Source organism: Pongo pygmaeus, chromosome 3 (assembly GCF_028885625.2).
Source record: "Pongo pygmaeus isolate AG05252 chromosome 3, NHGRI_mPonPyg2-v2.0_pri, whole genome shotgun sequence".
NCBI lineage: Eukaryota > Metazoa > Chordata > Mammalia > Primates > Hominidae > Pongo > Pongo pygmaeus.
In genome coordinates this window covers 123429053-123454986 of record NC_072376.2, presented here as the reverse complement: position 1 = coordinate 123454986, position 25934 = coordinate 123429053, and the positions used below count along the sequence as shown (strand labels likewise).

Below are 25934 nucleotides of genomic sequence, written 5' to 3'. Positions count from 1 at the left end.
GCAGTCTGTGTAAGTTTTCATATCTCTGAGTGTGTGCACACAGTGGAGAGGGTGGAGCCTTCCATCCTCAAATCTGAAAAGATTGAGAGATTTCGGAGGGCCCAGATGTGCCAAAGGTCAGAGGGATCAATACACAGGCCCTACCACGGAAAGGGGGGAAAACGTTCGAATAGAAAACTGCTGCAGAAGAGAAGCCACTGAGAGGTAAGGGAGTTTCTGAATAATTAAAAAGTTAAGAATAAGCAAACTCAGTTGCCATGGGGGAAGGAGGTCGGGTGGGGGATAAAAAAAAAGCAGTTGCTGTGGTAATTAAGAATTTGGTGGGAGCCTGGGCAGGTCACCTTCTTTCTCAGATCAGAGCCCCATCAGAAATTCTTTCAAGTGTCCTTCTGCGTCGCCAAAGATGACAACAGCAAATCAATAAGTGCTTGAAATGAAAGGGGATGTTGACTAGCCCCCAGGCTACAGATTTCCCGCCGCCAGCCTTTTCTGAACTCCTATAGCGTGCCTTTGCACCGCCTCTCTTAAGAAGAGCTACCTTTTATTCCTATTCTCAGGACGAAGGTAAGTGCTCAGTTAGCATATCTATTAAATGTCGGCTCTGGTTCCAGCTCTCCGATTGCGCGGAAAGCTCACTGCCATAGCTCGCCCAGCCTGCCGGAGGGGCAGACAGAAAAAGGAAGCTTGGCCTGGCGACTTGCGGGGCCACGCACATCCAGGGCTGGCCCGGAGTCTTCCAGAGTTTAACGCTCCTGTGTTAGAACTGTAAGGTCCCGGTCCGAGCAAAGGGCCTGAGCCACCGTAGCCATGGGAGCGTTCCTTCCACTTGAATGCACTCACAAACAAGCACAAAATCTTTTTAACAACAGAGGAGAAAGACCCCTGCTCCAAAATTAAAGCTGGGAATCACCGGAAACTCCGTTTTGAGTGCGAGATATTGGTCTGTTACCTTTCTAATCTTCATATCCCTCCTGTAATATGTCTTGATTTAACAATCTTTCCAGCGCCCAGCATTTCCTGGACGTTTTAATTGGGTAATTCATTAGTGAGTCAATACAGACATTTATATATTCTTTTAGCTCAAGTGGTTAAGTACTAATTTCGAAATGATTATAAAACACCGGAATCGGCAACGCATAGTAATTTTAATTTATATGCAAATCAATTGGTTCATCTTAAATGCCTTTTTTAAAAAAACAATTATTGTATTGTAGCATCGGAGGCATGGATCAAACCTCTAGAATAGACAATTCGGAAACAAGACCTGGACTAGGAAGACAATTTAGAACAGCCAACAAATCAATAATGTTTGAGGCAGTTAAACATCGCTAGCCATTGGTATTTACATACTGGCTTGTTGTCAGATAAGGAGCTGGGGAAATTGCTTGCCAGGATTGAGATCATCATCCAGAGTGAAGAAAGTAAATGGTAGCACACAGCCCGTCACAGTGGGCTCTGAAATAATACTGTACCTTTCCCAAATCCTGACTCTTGGGTGAGAGGGAGTTGGCGGAGGTCACCCCATATTTGTCCACGGTTTTGCCCCACTTTGATCACGAAATTGTTGTTCTCCCTGAGCTTTCCAATTTGATTACCGTTCTAACAGTTCTGTCACTTGCCTCAACATATTGGGGGGAGGAGTGTAATTGAGATTCTCATTAAAAATTATCTGAACCCACTTAGCCAGCACTGTTTCACCTGAGCTTAGTTTTATGGGCTGTATTTAATTCCCCGTGCCCCCCACACATTAAAATCAGATCATCGAAATGTCTGTAGGAAAGGATGAAGGAAATGGCCCAATGCTCCAGTTTACTGGAAGACTATTATCTTTAGACATAGTTCAAAATTTTGAGGAAATAAAAAGGATATACGCTTTGGGGGAAAAAAAGTTTTAATATTCTAGAATGGGGGTATTACTCCCAGGGATTACCAGAGAATCCACACTGGAGTTGTTTATGTAAAAATGTAACATCCTTGAAATTCACAGATAAGTAAGGTTAGTGTCTCCCCTTCCCCAGGCTCCCAGTCCAGGCGATCTAGCCCTAAAGGAGCTAGTACCTTTGATGCTACAATCTTGTTTACATCTGCAGGGCAGAGAATTGCTTGCTTTGCTTGGACGCTCCCTCTACCCACTTCTAATTTGAAGTAATCGGAATCTAAATACAGTCGCCAAGGCCCGCTCTTCCTTTACTGCTTTGACAAGGGAAAAACCTGAAATCCACGTCTTAAGTCAGCTCAGTGGTTTGTAGCCCCCCAGCACCCTGCTTCTACGATTGCATGCCTAATGTATTCCCTGGTGATTCTGGGCATTAATTAGTTGTTTAATAGGAGTATGACTAAAAATGTAAAAGAAGGATTAGGAGCGTGAAACGTATGTCCAGCTCCTTCCACACACTCGAGGAGGGAATGAGAATCATTCTGTATCTTCTATTTCTCCAGGAGCCATTTGCATTTCCCACCAGCTGCTCACTTCAGCTGCACTGGCGCTGGGCGAGGCGAGGACCCAAAAGCTCAGCGCAGTGTCTGCGGCGGCCGGGACTGGGGTTAACCAGCCCCTGGCGGGCGAGACTCCAGACAGAAGGGGGGCGAGAGGAACGTGAGCTTCCCGAGCCCCTTCCTCTCAGCCCTGGTTTGCAAACCTCTGAAACCTGAAAGGGGAGGGAGTTGCACGCGCGTATCTGTGCGTCTTTCAGCGCAACTCCCTTCCCTCTCCCTGTGTCTCTCCGCGGATCTCTGAATCTTTCTGTCTTTGGTTTTCACATTCTCTTCCAACTTTTCCATGAGATTGCCTATCCTCGCCACCAGCTGAAGGCGAGGCCGTTCTGCTACGAGCGCCTCTTAATCTCTACAAAATGAAAAGAAAAAAAGAGAGGATTATTAGCCCATTACTCAGAGGAATGGGGAGGCTGCAAAAATCGTCGATGGGCAGAGGTGAAAATGTCTTTCTCGGACTGCATTTTCCGGTGTCCTGTAACTAGCGTTCAGTTGTGGGACTTGTTGAAGAAATTTGATTTTCTTGACTCGGCGAGATTTCAAAAACCAAAAATAGAAATTCTCAGAGTCAGAGAGGAAATACAATTAAACAGCACGTGGGCATTTTCCCCCTCATTTCTCTCCCCTTAAATAACACTGCTTTGAGTTTCCACTGGGTAAAGAGAGAAAGTTTGAGTTTTCACGGATGTTACGTGGAGGTTAGAAATGGCTTAAAATGTAGATCTCTAATCAGTTTTCTTCGTGGCTGAAGAGGCTAACCCTTTCCATAAAATGAGTCCATCTGTCGACTGTTAGCTATTTCAAAGTGAAGGGATTTAGCACTCAAAACAAATTGAGCAAGTTTGTTTGCCTGTTTTTACTGCTAACTCAAATGAATTCAAAACACGGAGTAATTCAAGAAAACACATAACATGTTCCAGACAGCCCCCAAAAGTAGGGAAAGCCCAGCACCTATATAGTGACTAGGGTTAGTTTTAAGCACCAGGCTTTTTAAAATGTATCTATTTTATGCACATTCTCCCGAGTCATTATATATTTCTAAAATTGCGGGTATTGGTATATTGATTTAGGAAGAGCAATACAACTTTTAGAGGGAACTTTATTCTCAATTAGGGACCAAAGAGATGTCTTTTTAATAGCGGGCCTGAGTTTTGCTCTCAAGCAGGAATTAATATTGGTGGGAAAATCCGAATCCAGGAGCAATGGCTGTGTTCCGACACTTTCCAAAAACATACATTAACAGGATGCCCTTGAGATTGAAAAAACATCGTCCCATATGCCTGGCAGAAGCCTTCACACCTGGTCCTCCAGGCGAGTTATATTTATAGTCCTTCCACTCAGAGGCAGGACAGAGCTAAAATATCCTGCTCACTACCAAAATACACATCTTTGCTCAAGTCAAGAAATCAGAAAATCAGGGTTCAGAAGTAAGGCACACTTTTCGAGTGAGAATATGCCCTGTAATTTCACACAGTCTTTGCTTTACAGGAGCAAATGTGGACTTGAGGGAAACTCTCTCCCCCACCCCCACTTCCATCCCGTGCAATTTAATACCATCCTCGCCAGGAACCTTAACCTCGTCATTTTAAAAAATGAGATATCTGTGACCCAGGGTGAACTTGTTGAATGTAGGTACAGCAGAGGAAATTCTAGACTCTATGAGAGTCTGAGCCTTGTCCAGCGCAAACCCTTCGTGAACACTGGTCAGTGCGTGGCCGTGCCCACCTGTGCGCCGATACTCTCAGCGTGCCTGGTCCACCCGCCTTGACCTCGGGCGCGGCGTCCCAGCTAAGCTGGGCCCAGCGTCCCGGCCTTCCCCAGCTGACAAGCCTAGCTCGTTCGCTCCTGGCTGTGGCCCTCCCACCCTCTCCCACTGCTCACTCCATTCTTCCAGATTTCTCCTCACTCATCCTCTCCCATCCCCACCGCGCCCACCTCCACTCCCGCCCTCTATCGGTCTCTCACTTTCCTCCCTCCGCAGTCCCTCTTTGCTGTGACCTCTTTCCTCAACTCTGCAGGCCTGAAAGAAGGTCATGCACGCACGCTCACACCCACACTCCACACGCCTCGTCCCAAACAACCCCATGCACATTGTCCTTTGTTCCGTCTCTTGGGCCACTTTCCCTGTCGCTTCCTCCCAGCCCGTCCTGATTTGCTCCCCAAAAGTACGTTTCTGTCTCCCCGCTGCCCTGGCGCTCCCCCTTTGATTTATTAGGGCTGCCGGGTTGGCGCAGATTGCTTTTTCTTCTCTTCCATCCCATCCTCCCTTCTGGTCCTCCTTTCCACAGTGGGAGTCCGTGCTCCTGCTCCTCGGTTGGCTCCTAAGTGCCCCGCCCGGTCCCCTCTCCTTTCGCTCTCCCGGCTCCGGCTCCCGACTCTTCGGCCCGCTGGCCTCTGCTTCCCTCCCCTGCCTCGTTTCTCGTCGCCCCTGCTCGCTCCCCCCGGCGCTCGCCCGGGCGCTGTGCTCGCTCCTGGATCTCCAGCCGCGCAGCCGGGCTCGGCCGGCCGCCCGCGCGCCACTGTGCAGTGGAGTTTGGTGGAATCTCTGCTGACGTCACGTCACTCCCCACACGGAGTAGGAGCAGAGGGAAGAGAGAGGGATGAGAGGGAGGGAGGGGAGAGAGAGTGCGAGACCGAGCGAGAAAGCTGGAGAGGAGCAGAAAGAAACTGCCAGTGGCGGCTAGATTTCGGAGGCCCCAGTGCACCCGTGGACTCCTTCGGAACTTGGCACCCTCAGGAGCCCTGCAGTCCTCTCAGGCCTGGCTTTCGGGCGCTTGCCGTGCCGCCGGAGCCTCGGCTCGCTGGAAATCGCCCCGGGAAGCAGTGGGACGCGGAGACAGCAGCTCTCTCCCGGTAGCCGGTAAGTGGAGGCCATCTATCCCGCAGGGATGTGAGATAATGCGAGTCTGGAAATTTGTTCCACTTCGGAGAATCTTCACCGTAGGTGATTTGTGGCTTTTGGGGCTGCGTTTCGCCCAAGGTAACGCAGTTGGCAAACAGACCTTGCAAAGCCCTGTTCCTTTCGTCCCCCGCCACAGACACTAACAATCTACAGGGTGCTGAAGTCGAGTGGGAAGCCAGACCATGGCTGGCATTTTAAACGAGTTATCTTCCCTTAAATCTCGGTGCCAACACTGCAGGAACAAATCCTCGGGCCAAGGATTAGCATTCTCAAGATAAAGGGCTGGGTACAAAGTTTCAGCTACTGGAAGATTAGCCCCCTTCCCATTGTTATCCATTGGAAAGAAAAAAAGAAAAAGATTCCATCTTAACTGGCAGTTAGTGACCTCTCAAGCAGGCCCAAGCGAATTACCTGGGAGCCAGGCCTGGATGCCAAGCTCTCACCATTTCTTTGGATTGTAACTCCTTTAAATTGATCACCAGTCAACTCCAATCTGGCACTTCAGGAGATACATTTTAAATGGATGCAGAGAACTATTTTCCAACTGGAGATTAAGAAAAAAAATTTCGATTCTAAACCTCAGAAATATGTTCCTCTTTTCCACCTTAACTACTTTACTTTCTTAAGCAATTTAGAAATCAAACTATCATAAGGTGGTGTGATTTTTTTTACTCTTTTGTGTGAGTATTGTCTTACTAAACGGAAAAAACATTTACCATTATAAATTTAAATATCAGAATTCATACATTCTAAAATATTTTTATGAAAAATTAATCTGATTTAAAGAAATTTCCTTGCATTTCTTTTAGTCCATCAATCAAAACTAAAGATGTTTTTATCACACAAAATATCATTTTGGCAGAAATCCATCTAAAATTCAAATACCAATAATATCAAGAAAACAAAGCACATAAGCAAAATAAATTGAAGATTTTTGTTGATGTAACATGAGCATACAATATTTCAATAATCAAACTTTCCCTAAAAAATTAAATAGCCACTTCATTTGTGGAATGTTTTACTTTAACTCAGCAAAATTACACTTAAATTATTTAGGTGCTTTGTTCCTTAAGTTAAGCGTGTTTGTCTTCAAATGTTCCTAAAGCACTTATATTAATTGGTTATAAAGAACGCATACACATGGTAAAATACAGAACTGAACTGAGCAGTATTTTAATTTCCTTAAATAATTACTTACTACAAATTAATTTACTGGCTAATTTCACAATTTAGTTCATTTAAAACACATGTTCCTGTGCTGTTTATTTTTAAACTTTCCATTAAAGATTTTGTTATGGGGTAACAAAGTGTATGAAAAGGGGGGAAATGTGAAAGGATTTGGGATTATTCGAACTGTATTTTTCCTGCACTTTCATTCTTGCGGTAGTCATCAGAAATTATTTTTAAGCAAATTGTTTTATTTCTTAGGGCTTGCCTGCCTGCTTTGCCATGGTTCCGCGTCCTCCATTAGCCGTGTAGTGCTTTTTGCGTGCTCACAATATAAAACCCAAGTTGGCAAAAACAAGAGTCCTTGGCATATACATTCCAACTAGAACATGAACTTTGGGGGTGAGAAATACCTCCCATCAGGAAAAGTCTCCCATCTCAATTTGTAAGATTAGCCATTGAAGCCAGTCCCGAAGTCTGGCAGCCAAATTTCTCACAGAAGACTTGTCTTGATAGGGCAAGTTTAAGGATCAGTAGGCGGGAATTGGAGGTCTCTTTTTAAAAAATTATCTTCCCCAGTTATTTAGACTCAGTTCTTCTAGTAGGCCTGGTCATTAAATGAAGCATAAAAATGCAGGTCTCAAGGCTCATTTTGACGGCAAAATAAATCTCCAAGTCACAAGCACATGTAGGAGTGAGCTAAGGAACACGCCTTGACCTTCTTTTCAGTCCTTAGAGTGGAGCTCTATGAGTTCTTGAAGATTTGTTTTGTATTGCTTTGTTTGGTCTTCGGCACTGAAGCACGGGGAGTGGGGGGAAGAATGTGTAATAATTGACTGACTTTACACCGAGCAACGCAATCTTTTTCTTTTGTATATTTCATTCTTTAAAAAATAAATAAATAAAAACTATTTGCAGTTACCATCTGCAGTGCTCCGGCTACCAGCTAATAATGCAGCCAGTTCAGACATATAAAAAAAAAGATTATCGAAATGATGATGACATGCAAATTTCCTCCGAAATTATCATAAGTAAACATTTGAAGTCTGGACTAATAAAATCCCATCTGTGTTACTTCATATCGAGTTAGTAGAAAGCTGTGATAATGAATTTTGTAATATCTCACGAACAGACATCTCAATCAGGGACTAATCCTGTGATTTTACTGCAGAATCACTAAATCTGGAGCCGCCAAACTGCTACTTCTGGGCCCACGGGCCCACAAGGATCGAATCGGCAAAGTCCCCGCCCGCGTTCTCGCTAGCGGGTGGGGGAACCGCCTGGCGGTCCCCACCCTGGATCCCCACGCCACAGCGCCGGGCAGCCCCTCCTGTAGGCAGCGACCTTGGCCAGAGGCTCCCCAGGGCCCAGCTCCCTTCAGGAGAGGCCGAGACTCAGGGAAACGCTACTCAGGCCAGAGGCAGGCCCGCAGCTCCCTGCCCCGCCTCTGTGCCTCCGCCAACCCGACAACGCTTGCTGCCAACCCGACAACGCTTGCTTCCACCCCGATCCCCGCACCCGCGCGAAGTGGGCCCTCGGTCGCCGGCGTACCCTGGTTAGCGTGGAGAGAGGCAGGCGCTGAGATCGAAGGGTCCTAGGGAGCCCTGGACCTTCTTTTCTTCCGTCTTTAAAGCAACCGCGGCTCTTCTACCCACCCGGTGGAGCCCCTCGAGACCCACCTCTCCCGGCTTGCCTGTGGCAGAGAAGGGGGAGCGCGTTAAATGCTTGGCTCGCTGCGTTGTGGTTGAAAACGTGAAAAAGATTTGTCCTGCCCGGGAGAGAAAGGGAAAGAACTGGGTAGCAGTTATACCAGAGCTATTTCTCCGTCCTTGGCGGGCAGTAAACCCTCCAAGAACGTTTGCCCTGCTCTCCTCAGTCTCGCTCAGTCCACCCGGTATCTCTCCTCTGCGATCTTAAATCATACTTTAGGGTAAATAAATGGCCGGGTTAGTATCTCTAGGAGAAAGTGTGGCTAAATATGGAATAGTGGCTCCTGATGGATGAGAGGCCCGAAGTCAGCTCGCTCCTGGAACACCCTAGGCCAAGAGCCCGTTCGTTTCAGAATTACAGAAAACCGAGGGAAACTGCTGTCTAGGACAGGGGCACGTTGGCTCTGATGTTCTACAAATGTTTAGCGAGCTCCAACTTATGGACAAGCACTGAAGGGTGGTCTTTGCATACAGCTTCCCAAAGAGAAAAGTCCTCTCCACCCACCCACTCCCCCTGCCATTGCGTTCAGATGAGTTCTTAACCTCGGCACCGAGATTCTTGAAAGTAGGTCCACAGCCTCCCCAGCACACTGTGGTTTTACAGTCCTCTAACCTCTGGGCCCTTTTGCGGCACCTCTGGAGGGAGATCCCCTCTTGATAAATATCTAGATGTCCTGGGCCCGGAGCTAGGCTGGAGATGCTGCTGCACAGCCAGAGGTTGTCAGGTCGGAAAAACATTCCTGAAGCCTAGCACACAGTAGGCGCCTAACAGCTAGTGTAACGTAGTCTCATCTGAGCCCTGCGCACTCGACGGCCGCCGCTTCTTACAGCCTTCCTTCTTTTCTGTTTTGCAGATAACGGGGAATGGAGACCAACTGCCGCAAACTGGTGTCCGCGTGTGTGCAATTAGGTAAGAGCCCGCTTCTCCTGCCCGGGTCATCGGACGGGAGGCCGCGCCACGTGAGGGCGGCAAGAGGGCACTGGCCCTGCGGCGAGGCCCCAGCGAGGGGCGCTTCCCCGAGGGGCCAGCCTGGGCAGGAAGGAAATCAGAACCAAATCGCCAGTGGCCTCTCCCTGTGTCGGGGCGGTGGACTAGGAAGCAGCGGCGTGCTGTGTACAGAAGCCCCCCAGCCTACCCCTCCCGGCTGGAACCGCGGGCAACCGGGGAGGCGCAGAAAGAGTACGCCATCCTGCCCCGGGTTGCCAGAGGGTCCGGGGGACGGGGATGCCGTCCGCTCTTTCCTCTAACTGGGTCTTTGCTCTTTGTCCCTCTTTCTCCTCCGGCCTGCCTCGCGCCTCCCCCTCCTCCCGTCCCCGGCTCCTTTCGGCCGCGGTCCGGGGCGCCTCTCTCCGCACGTGGGGCGGGCGCGCGCGTGGCCCAGGCGTGCAGCCGGCGGCCGTTGAATGTCTCTTCTCCAAAGACTCCGAAATCAAAAAGGTCGAGTTCACGGACTCTCCTGAGAGCCGAAAAGAGGCAGCCAGCAGCAAGTTCTTCCCGCGGCAGCATCCTGGCGCCAATGGTAAGGCCGGGAGGGAAGCACAGGCCGCGCGCTGGGCACCCGCCTCCGGGATTCTGGGCCTCGGGCGAAGCGCAAGAAGGCGAGGCCGCCAGACCTGGCGCGCCTGCTGCTTAGACACTCCACCTCTGGGTGGGACTGGAAGCAGCCGTCCCAGGGACGTTAATTCCTTTCCCCAAATTATACTGCACTCCTGAGACCCAACACCTCTCCCTCTCGCTAGCTCCCTGTGGTCTGATCCCCTGCGCACGCTCCAGCAAACCTCGGCGTCTAGGCTGGCGTGGAAAAGTGGTCCAACAGCGACCTCTGTCGCTGGTCATATCCCACTGCGCGCAGCACCACCAGGGCCCACTCAGTCCCTCAGGCTCTCAGCCACGCCCCACCCAGACTTGTGGGTGCGCGGTTCATCGCGGGAGGCAAGCAAGGGAAACTTGAGTTGGCGAAGGTTTGCTTTGGCTGGTTGGGGGAGGGGCGGGGGGCCGACAACATCCCTGAAGAGCTGGAGGGCAGCCACTGTGCTTAGCAGCCCAGGGTAGAATGGAGGTTTGCCCCTATCGACGCGAACCTGCCTGAAGTACTGGTTGCCAGGCCTTGGGTTTTGGCGATGTCGTTGCTTGATTGGCTGGTTTCACTCTGGAGGAGTCGAGGGACATTGCCAGAGGAGGTCTACAGGCTTACGTAAAAAGTTTAAAAGTCTCCAACCTACGCCACAGGCCTTTCCTGAATCGAAACTTGTTTTGTAGGGGGGTGTGTGTGTGTGTAAGGGATGGAGGGGGGAAGATGCCTTTCTTTTCAAATACATGAAAAAAAAAAAAACACCCTCAAATTTACTGTTCCTCTATTTTCCTGGCTCCGTAGTAAATAAGTGCCTAGCCTTAGGAGGCTGTTGACCTTTGATAATGTGAGCAGATAAAGACCCCCACAGCCCTCGGCCCCAACCCCCTCTTTCCGGATTAAAGTGTAAGAATACAAATGTAATATGGGATGGAGGGGGGCGATTTGGGACCCCGGTCAAAAAAACAAACCGTATTACTAAGAAGAAAACAAAGGTCTTGCATTGGAGTTTCCCCGTGAATCTGAGAGAAAATGATCATTTGTTGAAATGAAGCGTCTAAAGCGATCCGGTGCTTCACGCCCGGACACTGCACTACACCGCCAGTCGCCCTCCTGGGCCAGTTAAACGCTCACTTGTCCGGGATTAACCCCATGGGGTTAAATGGGGGCAATGCAGAGATAACGTCGCGTGATTTCTGTCATTTAGATTGTGTTAAATTCTTCTTCTGTTTGATAATCGGTAGTAAAAATGAATTATTAGACCGTAGTATGTTTGGGATATGGTTAAAAATCAAGAGCAGCGATGACTTCTGGGGAGAATGCTTTGTGCGGGCTCAGCCCTGGCTCCGGCCAGACTAGAGGAGCTCCCCAGTCTCGCTTCGCGCGGGGCGGGCTCGCAGTCGCCCAGCCGAGGCTGACATTTCTTATTGTGCTGGGAGCCAGAGAGACGCAAAATGTCTCCTTCCCCCAGTCCCCACCCCGGGTTTCCTAGACATGGGGAATGCATTCTGAGGACAGGTGGAGAAGCCTACGGTGGGATGGGGTCCTCGTAGGTGAGCAGGAAACGGCTAAGAGCGGAGGAGTTCTGCTTGCGCCAGTCACAAGCCGGGCAGGCGCCCCTGGTAGTTCGCTTTTGATAACTAGCAAATAAAGAACTAGAAATAATGAATGATTGCTTTCTTAACTACTACTTTCAGGCCCGCATTGTTTTAGCGCACGTGAAAGGCTCTTCCCCTACACTCAATATGTCTTTTTCTACTTTTTGACCGAAAAGAAAAATTGCTGCCTAAACACGTTTAATGCCATTAATTAAGAAAAGGCATGTAATGGGAAGAAATGCTGAAAATCTTGATTTAATTGGCTTTTAAGGAACTAGTAGACAAGACAAAAAAAATCACACATGAGTGGGCAAAGCTATAGCACTGCTGAAGCTATAGCACTGCTGAAGGATAGAGCACCTATCCTTCCCTGATTTTAAGTTAACTTATGGAATATCCAAAGTCCTGGCCACAGCCTGCTTGTAAAACAAAAGGATTTATTTCTTGTATTTTTTTAAAGTTTTTCTTTGCTTTTAAAGAGAAAAAAAGTTCACAATGACATATGACTTCTTCAAAAGGCCGTGATAGTCTATTACGCTACCCTCTCCGTCTCTGCCCCCCACGCCCCCCAAAAATATCATGTCCTCGTTAAAGACTAAACGTTCTGTATAGGCAGAGTCCACCTCTAAGCAGTCCAGGCTCTGCCTTCCTTCCCTAGTGAGTCCCATTCCCCTTGGTATCCATTGGGCAGATGCCCAGCCTGGACAGAACTCCGAAACGGGGGTAGCACGAGAGCGACTGGAGACCCCTAAAAGCCAGAGGTTTGAGAGAGGGTGCACGCAGCTAGCAGAAGATGGTGTAGAAGCCAGCTGAGAACGACCCCCTAGAGCAAAGAGACCTTTCTTTGGCTTTTCTTCCTTTGGGGGTCCTGAAAGGTGCTTTCATCTTGTGGAACTCATAAAATGGTCTTCACCTTCAGGAGGAGGACGGACTGACCCTCCCCTGTCACTGGCTCAGAAAGTTTCAGGGCGGCGGCTCTGGGTTCCGTGCTGAAATCGGACTGCACTGCAGCCCCTTTGGATCTGATGCCTGGCTTTGCGTCCGGACACGGGGCGGGTACTTCCCCCGGTCTCCCCCAGGAACGCATTAGTTGTTAAATAGCTTTGGCCCAGTGGATGGGCTGAAAGTGTTCGACCCAAGTCTCTGGTGTGCACAGACTTCCTCCCTCTGGGAGTGGGCTCCATGGCCCGTTGTGGCAGCCCCAGCCGCGACACACACCTTCACACGCGGCAGCAGCTCGGTCCCAACCTTCTTCGAAGGACCTGGGTTAACCCTGGCCGCCTTGGCGGCTGCAGACCCCTCTCCGCCGCCCCGCCCCCGCGCCTCTCATTCAATCAGCGAATGTTTGCGGAGCATATACTACGTGGACTCCTAATGTGCCCCCTGAAAGCAAATAATACAGTTTTCCTCGCCGTTATGAAGCGATTTTAATCCTAACATGGACACCAACGAGATCAGCCCAGACCGTCTCTAGCAAAACGCAAAATGGTGGTGCGTGGGGTGGTGACCAAGGTCCTGAGCCTTGTCAGAAAGAAGGAGATGTGTAGAGAAAGGTGGAGAACTCTAGCTGTGGCTAGCGAGGAAGGGACAGATGCTTGCCTAAGGGGGCATGAGGCTTGAGGAAAAAGCAACGAAATAGGGGTAAGGAGAGTTTTCCATTTTCTTTCCTCCGCCCGACCTCCGCCATCCCATTCTCCCCTCCCCTCCCCCACCCCCTACCCCAGTCAAATCTGCAGCTCACTTGAAAGGTGCCCCACCGCTTTGTGGTTTTTCACCACCAGGGGAAATTGTACCAGTTGTCCGAAAGTAGTCAGTCCCTGCGGATCCCTACCCGCAAAAGTGGTCTTTACAGGTCGCGTTCCTCGCTGCTGACTCTGTACACAAAGTTTCTTAAGGCTGGTTCGGCTGTTATTCCGCACCGCCGGCTGCTAATATATGCAGCAGTTGTTAGAGCGGCTCGGGGGAAAAGGAAATGTATAACGAAAGCTTATTCGTGAGCAGGAATATACTAATGGAACAATCTGATGTCTTCTTAATCCTATGTAAAAAGCTTTGTCGTCTTCCTAATATTGACTGAATGAGTAATTAATGGCTCTTCATCTAGGCGAATACCCTGTAATCCAAGATAGGCAAAAGACCAACAAGCCCAAGGTAGAAGACAAAAGGCCCAACTGCAGCGGCGTTTGCCCGCCTCCTACCCCCCAGGGTCTCTGACTAGGAAAGTTTTCTCTCAGAGGAGAAAAAGGCAGGAGTGGGAGAATATATACCTATCATTTCGGGGCTAGACTTCACCACAGCACCTGACCACCCAGCTCAGTTTTCTGTTACTCTGTTTTTCCACCTCCAGTCCTTCTCCCTGCATTTTTTTTCTTCTTAACTCCTCTAGGATGACCTCCTACCACCACAGCCATTGTGGTCCTAATAACCTTTCCCCCTAAACCCCACATCTTTCACTTCAGCAATCAATGAGGCTCTTTTCTGATCCAGGAGGAGATTCCTCTCTTTTAGAACCCAATACGTAGTCTTTGAGAACTAAAGTAGTTGGTAGGGGAGGAAGAAATTAATAGAAAGGGAGAGAGCATACAGAATTGCGTGTGTATGTTAAAGAGCGACCAGGAATGACAGAGTCAACTTCTTTGTGAGGATCTGACGGGAAGAGTGTCGAAGACTCTACCAGCATGTTTTTAACAGGCTGACATTTTAATTTAAACCTTTAGAAGTAATATATTACTTGGGTTACTACAATGAGGTGGGTTCCCTTTTTTTGTCAGCTGACAGCTTTTAAAATATTATTTCGCTAGGGAAATAAAAGCTTCATCTCAGATTATAGGTGGGTATTTTTGGATTTATGTGATTTATGGTCACCATGACAACTAATGCGGAATGTTAGCTACCAGCATGTCTGGGAGAGAGAAAACAGAAAGAAGGGAGAGCAAAAGAAATAGAAAAGGGAGATGGACATGAGTTGGAGAGGGAAGAAAAGAGAAAAAGAGGAAGACAGATGAGTGTTTAATCCAACTGTTGTTTAAAAAAGTGGCGGGGGGGGGACTTCATTTAGCTCCTTGCCACTTCCTTCTTTCCTGACCTGGATATCTATGCTCGATTTCATATTCCACCCTTCCTTCCCCTTCTCCAAACACATGTGCTATACCCTTCTCCTTATTTTACTTAGTTCGGCAAGTAGTTGCTTTCTGGAGACTCGGTGACACCTAGGAAAACTGTGGCGGTAACATGCAAATGTGAGGAAGCATTAACAGCATGCATGTTCGTTGAGTGATTTTAGCAAATACCCCCTCTTCTAATCTCTTTCTTTTCTCTTCCCAAGGCCACTGTGAGGTGGTAACTTCCACTGCCATCTGAACACTGTTCCCCCAGCTAGTTACCCCAAATCTCAAATGGTTGAGCAGCTAGAGCTGTGGGATGGAAAAATGGATACCATTTGCAGGGACCCAGAGAGGGTGGCTGTTGCTCAATATATCTACAGACTTCCAATTCAGAAAATAATCTTCCCCTTTTGACAAGCCAGAGCTTTTTAAATTCCATTTAGGAAATGGGGAAAAGGACAGCTACAGTGAAGCTTTTAATTTCTGGGTTATTTGGTTCCATAGCTATGAGGGGTGGTGGGTAGTGGACTGTTTTCAGCTTGGTTTGTATGCAGAGAAAAGCCAGATAGTGGAGGGGGTGGGGCACTTCTCGGGCAGGGTGCAAGGTCTCCATCTGACCTCTGCGCCTTACCAGGAGCTCACACACTCACGCCCATCACGTGGCTCCAAGCTGAGTCCAGGCGGGCCTCGTCCTTGAGCTAGCTTGGGCAGGGCAGGACTCCCACCCGTCTAAGGCCTGACAGCTCAGGGAGATGTCTAATTAAGCCATCCTCCGGGTGAACTCTGAAGACTGACTCTTTCCAAAAGTCAGAGATCACTTGGTTGAGTCCCAGGCCAGATTGATACGGAGAGTTTGGCGGCACAGCCCAACTGCTCACTGCCATGGCCAGAGGGGCTTTGCGCAACTAACACTGAAGAGTGTGAAATTAAATAAGACTTTAAGACTGGTAATCGGTGGCAAATACCAGCACAAAACACGGCTGACCCCATGTCACACGTTTCCCTCCTCTAGGGTCTTTCTTTGAAAGAATAAGCAAGAAACCCCAATCGAGACAACCCCTGATGTCTCCCAGACTCAAAACCTCACGCCAGCACTGGGCTTTCCTTCTTTGCCCCACGTAAGCCATGCAGCACCTCCAGTTTCCCTACAAGGATCTCACTGATGTTCTCCGTATTGGAAACTTCTGTGTTAGAGGCTGAACTCATAGTAATTTCTAAAACCAATTAAGAAGAACTTAGCCAGAGGTCACAGTAATGCTTGAATCACAAAATGCATAAGATTTATTTTCTTCTGGCCCCTTTCTCATCTATGCTGCCTATGCCTGTGCACCCACAAGTCTTATGTACATTAAATCTCCAAAATCAACCACCACCATGCCACAGAGTTTTCACTGAACAGTGTTTCTTAGTTCCCACCACATACCTCCTTTTCCCCATGCAGACTTACCATGTTGGTGTCCTGCCACACAGGGGGCCTGAGAAGAATGTCACCCAGTCGCCGCTGCTGTGAGTGTGTAAAGTGATTAGGAGATTAGGAGAATGTTGAAACTCCTGCTGGAAAAATGCAAAGAAAATCCTCACTTTGAGTCAGTTGTTTACAGAGCCATTGTGTGTGTGCATGTGTGTATGTCTGTAATATAAAATGGATGTGAATATATATATACACACAAATAGATATGGTTTTGCTTTTACTTTAATCTGAATTCTCTAGATAATTGTCTTTATTCACCACTTGACTTCAATGGGTCCACACAAGTTAGGACTCCTTATCTTTTTAGGCATCTAGGCTGCTGCTGATCCCCAGTGCTTCCAACATCTCGCACACGTTGGCACTATGAGGAGCAGTCACGTGCCCTTGGGTTTTTCAACCACTTTGGAGGCTGATTGAGGTCCTTCATACATGTATATTTGTCATGATGAAAGTTCCATCAGTAGAGTGGAGCCACCAGAGCTTAAATCAAAATTCTGTGGGTTTATGAGAGATGGGTTTAGAAATCTATATGGCTCTGTGGGGCTTCTCGGCTTTCTAAAATAAGGCATTAACACCCAAGCTTCCAAAAATATTTGCAGCTTTGGGGTTTGAATCTTGAAAAACAAGGAGTGAGGGGCTGTGTATACTAACTACAGTGGAGATTTTTTCATTCTTTAATGTGATGGAGTCCGTTCATGAAATGAAGCTTTAAGGGGCATGGTATTGTGGGGACCACAGCTATTCTGAGGTTTAAAAGAAGAAACTGGAATATGATTAGTAAACACTTTCGGCAGAAAAGAGCTGGATTCTTATTGACTTAGTTATAGGTCATTGGCTGGCAGTGCAATGGGAGGAAATATTTACTTTACACATATACTTTATGATCTTGGGGGAATTAGAGGAAATTCAATAAGAAAATGGCTAGAAACATTTAAAACCCTTATTTAAAAGACTTAAGCAAATTAGAGTCTTATCAGATTAAAAACCACTACAAATGTAAGAGCATTGTCTTCAGTGAAACGCTGTGGCGTCTGAGAAGGAGATTCTCCGCCAAATCTCAGGGATAAAATGCGTCATTTAAGCACCAGATAATGAGCAGAATGTAAATTAATTTAACCTTCTTTACCAACAGGCTGCTGGTGTAATGTGTATAATTTAGTGATAAGATTGCAGGACCTAATATAGCTGGATGTATGAGCCTCAGCTAATGCAGACCTGTCACATGCGGATGTGTTCTACTCTGAGCAGGTGTCTGTATGTGTGGAATGGGGTAAAGTGGAATAAAAGGTTAAAAGCAGAAATGCTGATTTAAAGCTTACTATGAAGAAATTCCTCCCTTGCAGCTAAATTATTCTTAAAGTGGGACGATACTGGTGAAGAAAGACGGAAAAACAATTCTCATTTGGGTCTTTGGACTGCAAGTTTAAAATGGGGAGGAGTTGCAGATAGGGTTTGGGGGTGGTCAGGGCAAAGGAGAGACACATAAGTTGCAAATATATTTGTAGTCTGCTTCATCCACTTTGTTCCACACTGAATAAGTTTCCCAATCTTGTGAACAAGGACAAGGAGGGAGTGTTTTAAAGATACTTCATACTGGCATTGCAAATCATTGACTGTAATGTCAAACAAATACACATTCAGAGATGATAACACTAACTCCATAGTAAAACAATCGCCCATGCAGAAACCCAGAGGAGATTAGTTTGTCCTCTCCAGCTGACCTATGCTGGGGGACAAAAGGACTTTCAAAAATTATTTTGAATATGTTTGGATTTCTTTCTTTAATTTCTTTGGAAATTAAATTTACTTGGAAACAGTGCTGTAAAGAGTTGATGTCTCCAAAGGTGATTTTTTTTTTGTTTTATATAAATAAATTAGGCTTTGCTTTTCCTAGTTGAGCGCAGTTCTAGGCTTTTCGCCCTTAGCCCACACATATCCCTTCTGCCTGCTTGGACTTTAACGGCTCAAGACAGCCTTGAGCTCACTGGGAAAATAAAATGACTGTTAAAAATTATCCTTGAAATTGGTTATTTGGCAACATTCTTAATTGTATGGAAATTCATTAAGGCATATTTCATATATAATTAGCTCAAGGTTGTTGATTCTACAGGCTTTATGGATTTGAATCTGATTGATAATAAAGTAAACAAGAGAGTCGAATTTAAAGCGTGGCTCTCTCGGGTTAGGACGAGCTTAATACACTGTACAAGGAATTTGAAAGATCCAGGAAATGTGTCTTAATCAACGTTAAGTAGAATGGATAAGCTTTCAGCATTTTGAAAACGCTGGGTTAGGGTTTCTATTCTATTGTGTGTTTTCTGTCTGGGGACTAATAAGCATCACAGAGGACGTGATCTGAGGCGACTTTTTATTCTTGTATAAATCCAGAGTGAACCACCAAACAGTTGTTCGTTTAAAGTCAAGGTAATTTTCTTTTGACGGGTCCATTTGCTTCTCGATTTCTAATTTATTAGCCTGCCTTTTCAGGGCTCTGTCTTCTTTGCAATTAAAGTAAAGCTTCTTCAGATTAGCGCAGCATTCACTTGACAGGCTGTTTGGAAAATTTAAGATCGGAGAGGTGATTTGTTGCTGTTTTTCAAATTTTCTAGTTTTAAGTAGCATGTCTCCTTTTTATATGGGGTGGGGAATTGGAAATGGATGCAGTGAGACACAAAGAGTGGGTGTCTTGTTGATCCTTGTACCTTTCTCTTCTTGACCTTTCCACTCTCTTCTCCCAAGCCTTCGACTCCTAGCCTCATCTCTTCACCTTTGGGTTCGTACTAAAAGCCGGATCGCCTTGGGCTGGGCAGGAGCGGAATTCCCGGGAGCTTGCCTGTGTAGACCCAGTGGGCACGGCGAGGCAGTAGCCCGGACCCGCACTGCTGATAGGTGCAGGCAGGACAGTCCCTCCACCGCGGCTCGGGGCGTCCTGATTGGTGCGGAGCCACGTCACTCGCACCGGAGAACTGTCTGGGAGGAGGCGGAGGCGGAGAGGGCTGGGGAGGGCAGCGGCGGAGTGACGTCTCGGCACCAGGAAGCCCGCCTCTGGTTTTAAGATGTTAGGCCAACAGGGAAGCGAGGAGCCGCAGATCTGGTCCGTCACTCGCCTGGGTGCCTGGAGCTGAGCTGCGGCGAGGCCCGGCTCCTGTTCGACCGCCCGAGGGGTGTGCGTGTGCGCGTTGCGGAGGGTGCGCTCAGAGGGCCGCGTCGTTGCTGCAGCGGCTGCCGCCGCCGCAGGGGATCTAATATCAGCTACCTGTCCCTGTCACTCTTGACACTTCTCTGTCAGGGCTGCCGCGTGGGGGGGCGGGCAGAGCGCGGTCGGCGTTAGCTTTCCTTATTGGAGGGGTTCTTGGGAGAGGGAGGGAGAAAAGAAGGGGGTCTTTGCCCACTCTTGTTTCGCTTTGGAGCTTGGAAGCCTGCTCCTTAAAGACGCTCCGAGTGGTGCCCTTCTGCCCACATCCCATGTCTTCGTTTGTCCGCTGACTTTCCGTCTCCGGACTTTTTCGCTTGAGCCTTCCGGAGGAGACGGGGGCAGCTTGGCTTGAGAACTCGGCGGGGGTTGCGTCCCCTGGCTCTGCCCGCAGCGGGGAAACTCCGCGCCTAGAGCGCGACCCGGAGCGGGCAGCGGCGGCTACGGGGGCTCGGCGGGGCAGTAGCCAAGGGCTGGTAGAGCGGCGCGCTCCCTCGTCCATGAACTGCATGAAAGGCCCGCTTCACTTGGAGCACCGAGCAGCGGGGATCAAGCTGTCGGCCGTCTCCTCATCCTCCTCCTGTCACCATCCCCAACCGTTAGCCATGGCTTCGGTTCTGGCTCCCGGTCAGCCCCGCTCCCTGGACTCCTCCAAGCACAGGCTGGAGGTGCACACCATCTCCGACACCTCCAGCCCGGAGGCCGCAGGTAAGGCGCCGCGCCGCCCTGCAGACATTCCCGCTCAGCTGCCCTGCGCCACCCGCTCCCTCTCGCCCCAAGGAAGTCAGCCCCTCCTGGGGGAGGCGTGGTGGGAGTGGTCGTTCGCCTGGCTCTCCGCAGAACTTCCGGGAGCCGGAATTTTGACTACCCCGCATCCCTTTAGTTCTTCGTCGACCGGCCCGGCTCCTTGGGCGCTAACCGCGCGAGCAATTCTGCCTCCCTCTATTCGTACCCTGGCCTCCCTTCTCTTTCCTGGGTCACAAAAATCCCAGCATCTTGATTCGAGGACCTTCAGATGCCGCCGACCTCTATCCCTGTTTTCCTCTCGGCTTTCAGCTCCCGAGGAGCTCCACTCGTTAGGAAATTGCCTGAAACCACTCAGAAATGCCCTTCGCGAAGAGGCATTATTTTTTTTTTCCAAAGGGCCGGCGAACTTCGGTACCCAACCGAATCCCCACATCTTTTCCTAGCCTTCCCAAACCGCATCGAAATCTGAGCTTTCTGCGAGGGGGGAGGGGGTCTGTAAACCGCGCGCGTGTGCGCGTCCCAGGAGATTTGGTGTGTCTGCGCAGAGGTGTATAAATATACTTGAAAGCACAGGCTATAAAAGTGAATGTGCCGCTGCAGTGAGATAAACATGTAAATAAAACGTGCGGCGCTGGGGGAGGGGAGGAAATGGGGCGCGGACACCCACACTCGCGCCTGCACACCCCACAGGCGCAGCGCTCCTCGCGGCCCGGAGCCGCCGCGCGCACCCTCCTCCGGCGCCAGGCAGCCCAGCTCTTCCACGGCTTCTGCCGCCGGTCCAGTTGGCGTCCGCGTTGCAGGTGGGCATGCTGACGGGAAAGTGTGTGTGTTTCGTTTTCAGAGAAAGATAAAAGCCAGCAGGGGAAGAATGAGGACGTGGGCGCCGAGGACCCGTCCAAGAAGAAGCGGCAAAGGCGGCAGCGGACTCACTTTACCAGCCAGCAGCTCCAGGAGCTGGAGGCCACTTTCCAGAGGAACCGCTACCCAGACATGTCCACACGCGAAGAAATCGCTGTGTGGACCAACCTTACGGAAGCCCGAGTCCGGGTAGGAGCCAGCAAGGAGCCTGGGAGGGATGGGGGGAGGATGTTGTGGAGGTACAGGCCAAGTAGACCAGGAGAGAATGTGGAAGGCAGCGCCGCCTGGGAGGGCGCCGGTGGGGCGCAGCTTTGCAAAGGCAGAAGGCCTCTCGGCGGCCTGGTTGCGAGATTACAGTTCCCTCTCCGAGGCCGACAGGACTGCCGCCCTGGCTGAGGCTGCCGGAGCGGCACCGGCTCACTGCCCCGCCATCCCGCGATCTCACCAGCTGGGCTGCGTGGGCAATCCCTTGCACAGGACATTGTGTTCCTGGCTTGCAGTTGCCAGACCAGAGCTAATAAAATCCCTACCAGGCCAAGAGCCGCGAACAGGCTCCAACCTGTGCGCCTTTAACAAGGAAAACCCGCCAGAGACACGGAAGAGCTGGCCCTCCCTAGGAAACCTTTGTGCCGGCCCTGGTCCAGCTTTTTCCCTCCTGGGCTCGCGCTTCTTACACCTTCTTTACGGTTGTTTCGGCCATTCAGGTCTCTCCCACACACCCTATTTCCTAGTTTTGTGATCTCCGGGAGCAAAGTTTTAATACACAACTGCTAGTCCTCTTAGAAGGAGAAAGAAAAAAAGAAGAAAGACTTTTCAGCTTGGTTTATTTATCTTCTCTCAGGAGTTGAACTCTGGAAATTGAAACTCACACCCCCTCTTCTAAATTATAATCATAGTTTTGTAAAAAGGGCTTACCTTAACTTTGTAGCAAATCTGTACTTTATGGATTGGCAAAAATGAGCTCAAATAAATTACCCAATAGCAACGTCCTGGTTTATGCTGGTCGGTGGAAGATTCCAAATTTGTTAGGATTCTGGAAGCAGAAAACAGAATCAAGCAAATCAAGCGGCATCCAGAGGCTTTGCTGTTAAAAAAAAAAAAAAAAAAAAAAAAAAAGTTAAGTGCTCTGGGTAGAAAAAATAAAGCCCCCGGTTAGAGCAGAGAAAGCAAAAAGAAGAAAACAACGATAAAAAGAATAAAGACCAAGATGCTCTCCCAAATCACAGGGAATGAGGACACTCTCTGGGTGGCATTTGTGCAAGGCATGAGGCTATGCTGGTGGATAAAAGGCCAGGAAGAAGTTGAAAATGGTTTTAGTTTAACTGTCCAGAGCCAGAGCTGGGTCCTGGGCGGCGTGGTTTTGAGCAAGGTCAGTCTTTCATTAGCTCTCTTGCACATCAGGGGAACGGGCCTCTCACGTACTCTTCTCGCCTGGGCAAAGTTTAGATGGCCTAGGGTAGAAATGGCAAGTAATTAAAATAAAGACAGAGTCTATGGGTTTTCCGGGATCCTTCGAAAACGCCCTCCCACCCCGCCCGCTATTCCGCAGCTCCACCCTAGTGCTTTGTAGCCGCGGCGCTGGGCTCTCCTTGCAGCTGCCTCTCCTTCCAGGGCGGCTGCTTGTCGAGCCAAGTGGGAGTGAGGCGTGCTTTTTATAGCAGTCGGGTGCAAAGAGGAAGGGGGATAAAAAGGAAATCAAGAATGAAAGGAAAAAGAGAAAAAGCGGATTACGCGGCTGGGCCCGGCGGAGATGTGTAATGTGAAACATCACCGGTGTCAGCTCGGAGATCTCAGGCCAGGCCTCTCTCCAATACACAAAAGCCGCCGTCTGGGGCGACAGGCAGGCCCGATGTGGATTGGGATCGGGGTTGCGGCTGGGCCACCGGACACGGGTGGCGGCCGGCCGGCCTGGGCGGCCGCCTGCAAAGCCAAACGACCTGGCTGGGCCTGGCGCGCGGGACAGGCCTGTGGTGGGCTTGGGGTAAAGAAGTGGCAGAGCGAAAGAAGGGGGAATCTGCAAAACTACCCTTTGCGGGTTCCCGGAGTTTAACATGCCAAGCTCCTGGAGTTAACAAGCTGACGAAGAGGTGGTCTTTTGCTCTTTATTTGGTTGTTTTGCTAGGCGAGAAAGAGTGTTGGCGGCCTGGTCCCTGTTAAGGGAGCACGTACCAGGGTGTGGGGGACGACAGTGGAGGTCAGGGAAGGGAGGAGGAGTTGCGTGGGAGAAAGAGCGGTCCTCTAGTGCCCTTCCAGCCCTTTCTCCTCATCCGTGGGTCTGTGGCTTTGGAATGGAAGCAAGTTTGCAAGGTGCCCCGGGAAGGGTTGGAAAAGCCTGCTGCCCCGCGTTTATTTTACATTAAGTGTTTTTGGACCTGGAGAAAAGCCTGGCTGAGTGATCAAACGGTCCACAGGTCTCCATGCGTTCGGCTGGGGTTTGTGGCGTAGCTCCGAGTCCCAGCTCGCAGGCCAGAGCAGACCAGGTCTCCTGCGCTTGGTGGAGACCCGGGCCAGTGACTGAAAGCTGGCCCTGGTAGCTTGGTGTGCAGGGCGGTGCAGTGAAGCGAGGCCAGGGTGTGTGAGTGCGCTAGCGTGTGTGTCGGGGGAAGGCGGGGGTTGGCCTCCAATGGAAGTTTTATTAATCTGCACTGTGGCATCTGTTTGCTCCCTTGCCCCAACCGCCCCCAGGTTTGGTTCAAGAATCGTCGGGCCAAATGGAGAAAGCGGGAGCGCAACCAGCAGGCCGAGCTATGCAAGAATGGCTTCGGGCCGCAGTTCAATGGGCTCATGCAGCCCTACGACGACATGTACCCAGGCTATTCCTACAACAACTGGGCCGCCAAGGGCCTTACATCCGCCTCCCTATCCACCAAGAGCTTCCCCTTCTTCAACTCTATGAACGTCAACCCCCTGTCATCACAGAGCATGTTCTCCCCACCCAACTCTATCTCGTCCATGAGCATGTCGTCCAGCATGGTGCCCTCAGCAGTGACGGGCGTCCCGGGCTCCAGTCTCAACAGCCTGAATAACTTGAACAACCTGAGCAGCCCGTCGCTGAATTCCGCGGTGCCGACGCCTGCCTGTCCTTATGCGCCGCCGACTCCTCCGTATGTTTATAGGGACACGTGTAACTCGAGCCTGGCCAGCCTGAGACTGAAAGCAAAGCAGCACTCCAGCTTCGGCTACGCCAGCGTGCAGAACCCGGCCTCCAACCTGAGTGCTTGCCAGTATGCAGTGGACCGGCCCGTGTGAGCCGCACCCACAGCGCCGGGATCCTAGGACCTTGCTGGATGGGGCAACTCCGCCCTTGAAAGACTGGGAATTATGCTAGAAGGTCGTGGGCACTAAAGAAAGGGAGAGAAAGAGAAGCTATATAGAGAAAAGGAAACCACTGAATCAAAGAGAGAGCTCCTTTGATTTCAAAGGGATGTCCTCAGTGTCTGACATCTTTCACTACAAGTATTTCCAACAGTTGCAAGGACACATACACAAACAAATGTTTGACTGGATATGACATTTTAACATTACTATAAGCTTGTTATTTTTTAAGTTTAGCATTGTTAACATTTAAATGACTGAAAGGATGTATATATATCGAAATGTCAAATTAATTTTATAAAAGCAGTTGTTAGTAATATCACAACAGTGTTTTTAAAGGTTAGGCTTTAAAATAAAGCATGTTATACGGAAGCGATTAGGATTTTTCGCTTGCGAGCAAGGGAGTGTATATACTAAATGCCACACTGTATGTTTCTAACATATTATTATTATTATAAAAATGTGTGAATATCAGTTTTAGAATAGTTTCTCTGGTGGATGCAATGATGTTTCTGAAACTGCTATGTACAACCTACCCTGTGTATAACATTTCGTACAATATTATTGTTTTACTTTTCAGCAAATATGAAAAAAATGTGTTTTATTTCATGGGAGTAAAATATACTGCATACAAATTGGTCTGGATTCTTTCTGCCCTCCTCTGTCACTAACTTGGCCAGGGCATCTCAGTCACTGCTTCCTAAACAAACCAGTTCCCTCTGCCTGCCTAGTTAAACATACAAGGCAGCAGTCCTTATTTAAATTTGGTAGAAATAAATGATAGCCATTCATCAGAAACTAAAAAGAAAAAAAAGGCATTCCCAGGGGGAAAAAGGGCTACAAAATCTAATTTTGTCTCTCCAATTTTTCTTTGGCTTAAACCCAGAGGATTCCATTATGGCTAGCAAATAATATGAAAAAGAAAAAAGGAGAAAGAAATTTAGCAAGTCCATCAGCTTAAAATGACTCTCAAGTTTACTCCTTTACGGGGAAACCTACACCTCTAGCAAATTGTTCTGGAGAAATATTTGTGCATGTATACATGTATAGTTTATATGCATTTCTCTCAGGAGGAATACATCTATAATAAATTTACAGGGAAACATCTCCAGTTCAAAATATTTAGGCCTCCACGTTTATCTTTCAGGCTTAAGTAGAGAGATCCTTCATGTTATATTGCATTACTATTTCCAAATCCTTTGGAGACATTAAAAGAAACAAAGACGATTTCTAATAACTACAGCCCTTCAGTTTCTCAAAGAACCCAGGGGTTGAGAGGTTAGAGTGGAGTTTCCTGAGTCTTGTAGAGCAATATGTAGTTGAGGCAAAGGTCATGCTCCCGGTGTTTTGTTTTAAATAATATTGACCCATTAATTCTAAACCTGCTTGTTCCTGAAATTATACAGGATTATAGTTTGCAAACTGCAGGACAATGAAGCAAATCAAGATGAATTACAGCCCTGGCCCTCCCTGCCATCCTCTGACATCTAAACAGGGAATGATTTCGGTGTGAGTGTTTAAATGAACTTTAAGCACCCGATCCTTCTTTATCCGCGATTTTCAGCTTAAAAAAAAAAATGTGAAATTTGATTTCATAACAAATAGAAACAAATACCACTTAGTCCCAGAGAATTCATCCTCGTGGCGCTAGGAGGGTCGTCGTGGAGGTGGGGGGAGGGATGTGCTGAGATCTTTTGTTATGCTTGTCAACCCCGCGCACAACCAGAGTGGGCGAGAACAAACACCACGCTGGGGAACTTACAGCAAAAAGTAACCGCCGATTTTCTGGAGCCGAGAATATCATTG

General features: G+C 48.8%; 1 protein-coding gene across 6 annotated transcripts; it reads left to right on the top strand.

The window, feature by feature from the left end:
- Positions 1-24763, top strand: PITX2 (paired like homeodomain 2). Of its 6 annotated transcripts, none has more exons than XM_063663975.1 (5): positions 1-204; positions 9126-9181; positions 9654-9791; positions 20797-21002; positions 23499-24763. In XM_063663975.1, exons 2-5 carry the CDS (start codon positions 9136-9138, stop codon positions 24060-24062), a joined length of 954 nt encoding a protein of 317 aa, XP_063520045.1. In that variant the 5' UTR covers positions 1-204; positions 9126-9135; the 3' UTR covers positions 24063-24763. The 6 variants fall into 6 exon arrangements, with proteins under 6 accessions (XP_063520045.1, XP_063520048.1, XP_054341215.1 ...); XM_054485240.2 differs by lacking the exon at positions 1-204 and adding an exon at positions 4554-5353; XM_063663976.1 differs by lacking the exon at positions 1-204 and adding an exon at positions 5067-5353 and having other exon boundaries at positions 9693-9791.
- The last annotated feature ends 1171 nt before the right edge of the window (positions 24764-25934 follow it).

Excerpts from the sequence above, each read along its gene's own strand:
- PITX2 (XM_054485239.2), top strand. The coding sequence starts at position 19,709 with ATGAACTGCATGAAAGGCCCGCTTCACTTGGAGCACCGAGCAGCGGGG. Across the intron at positions 19,917-20,796 it reads CTCCAGCCCGGAGGCCGCAG|AGAAAGATAAAAGCCAGCAG; the intron begins GTAAGGCGCCGC and ends TTTCGTTTTCAG. Across the intron at positions 21,003-23,498 it reads TTACGGAAGCCCGAGTCCGG|GTTTGGTTCAAGAATCGTCG; the intron begins GTAGGAGCCAGC and ends AACCGCCCCCAG.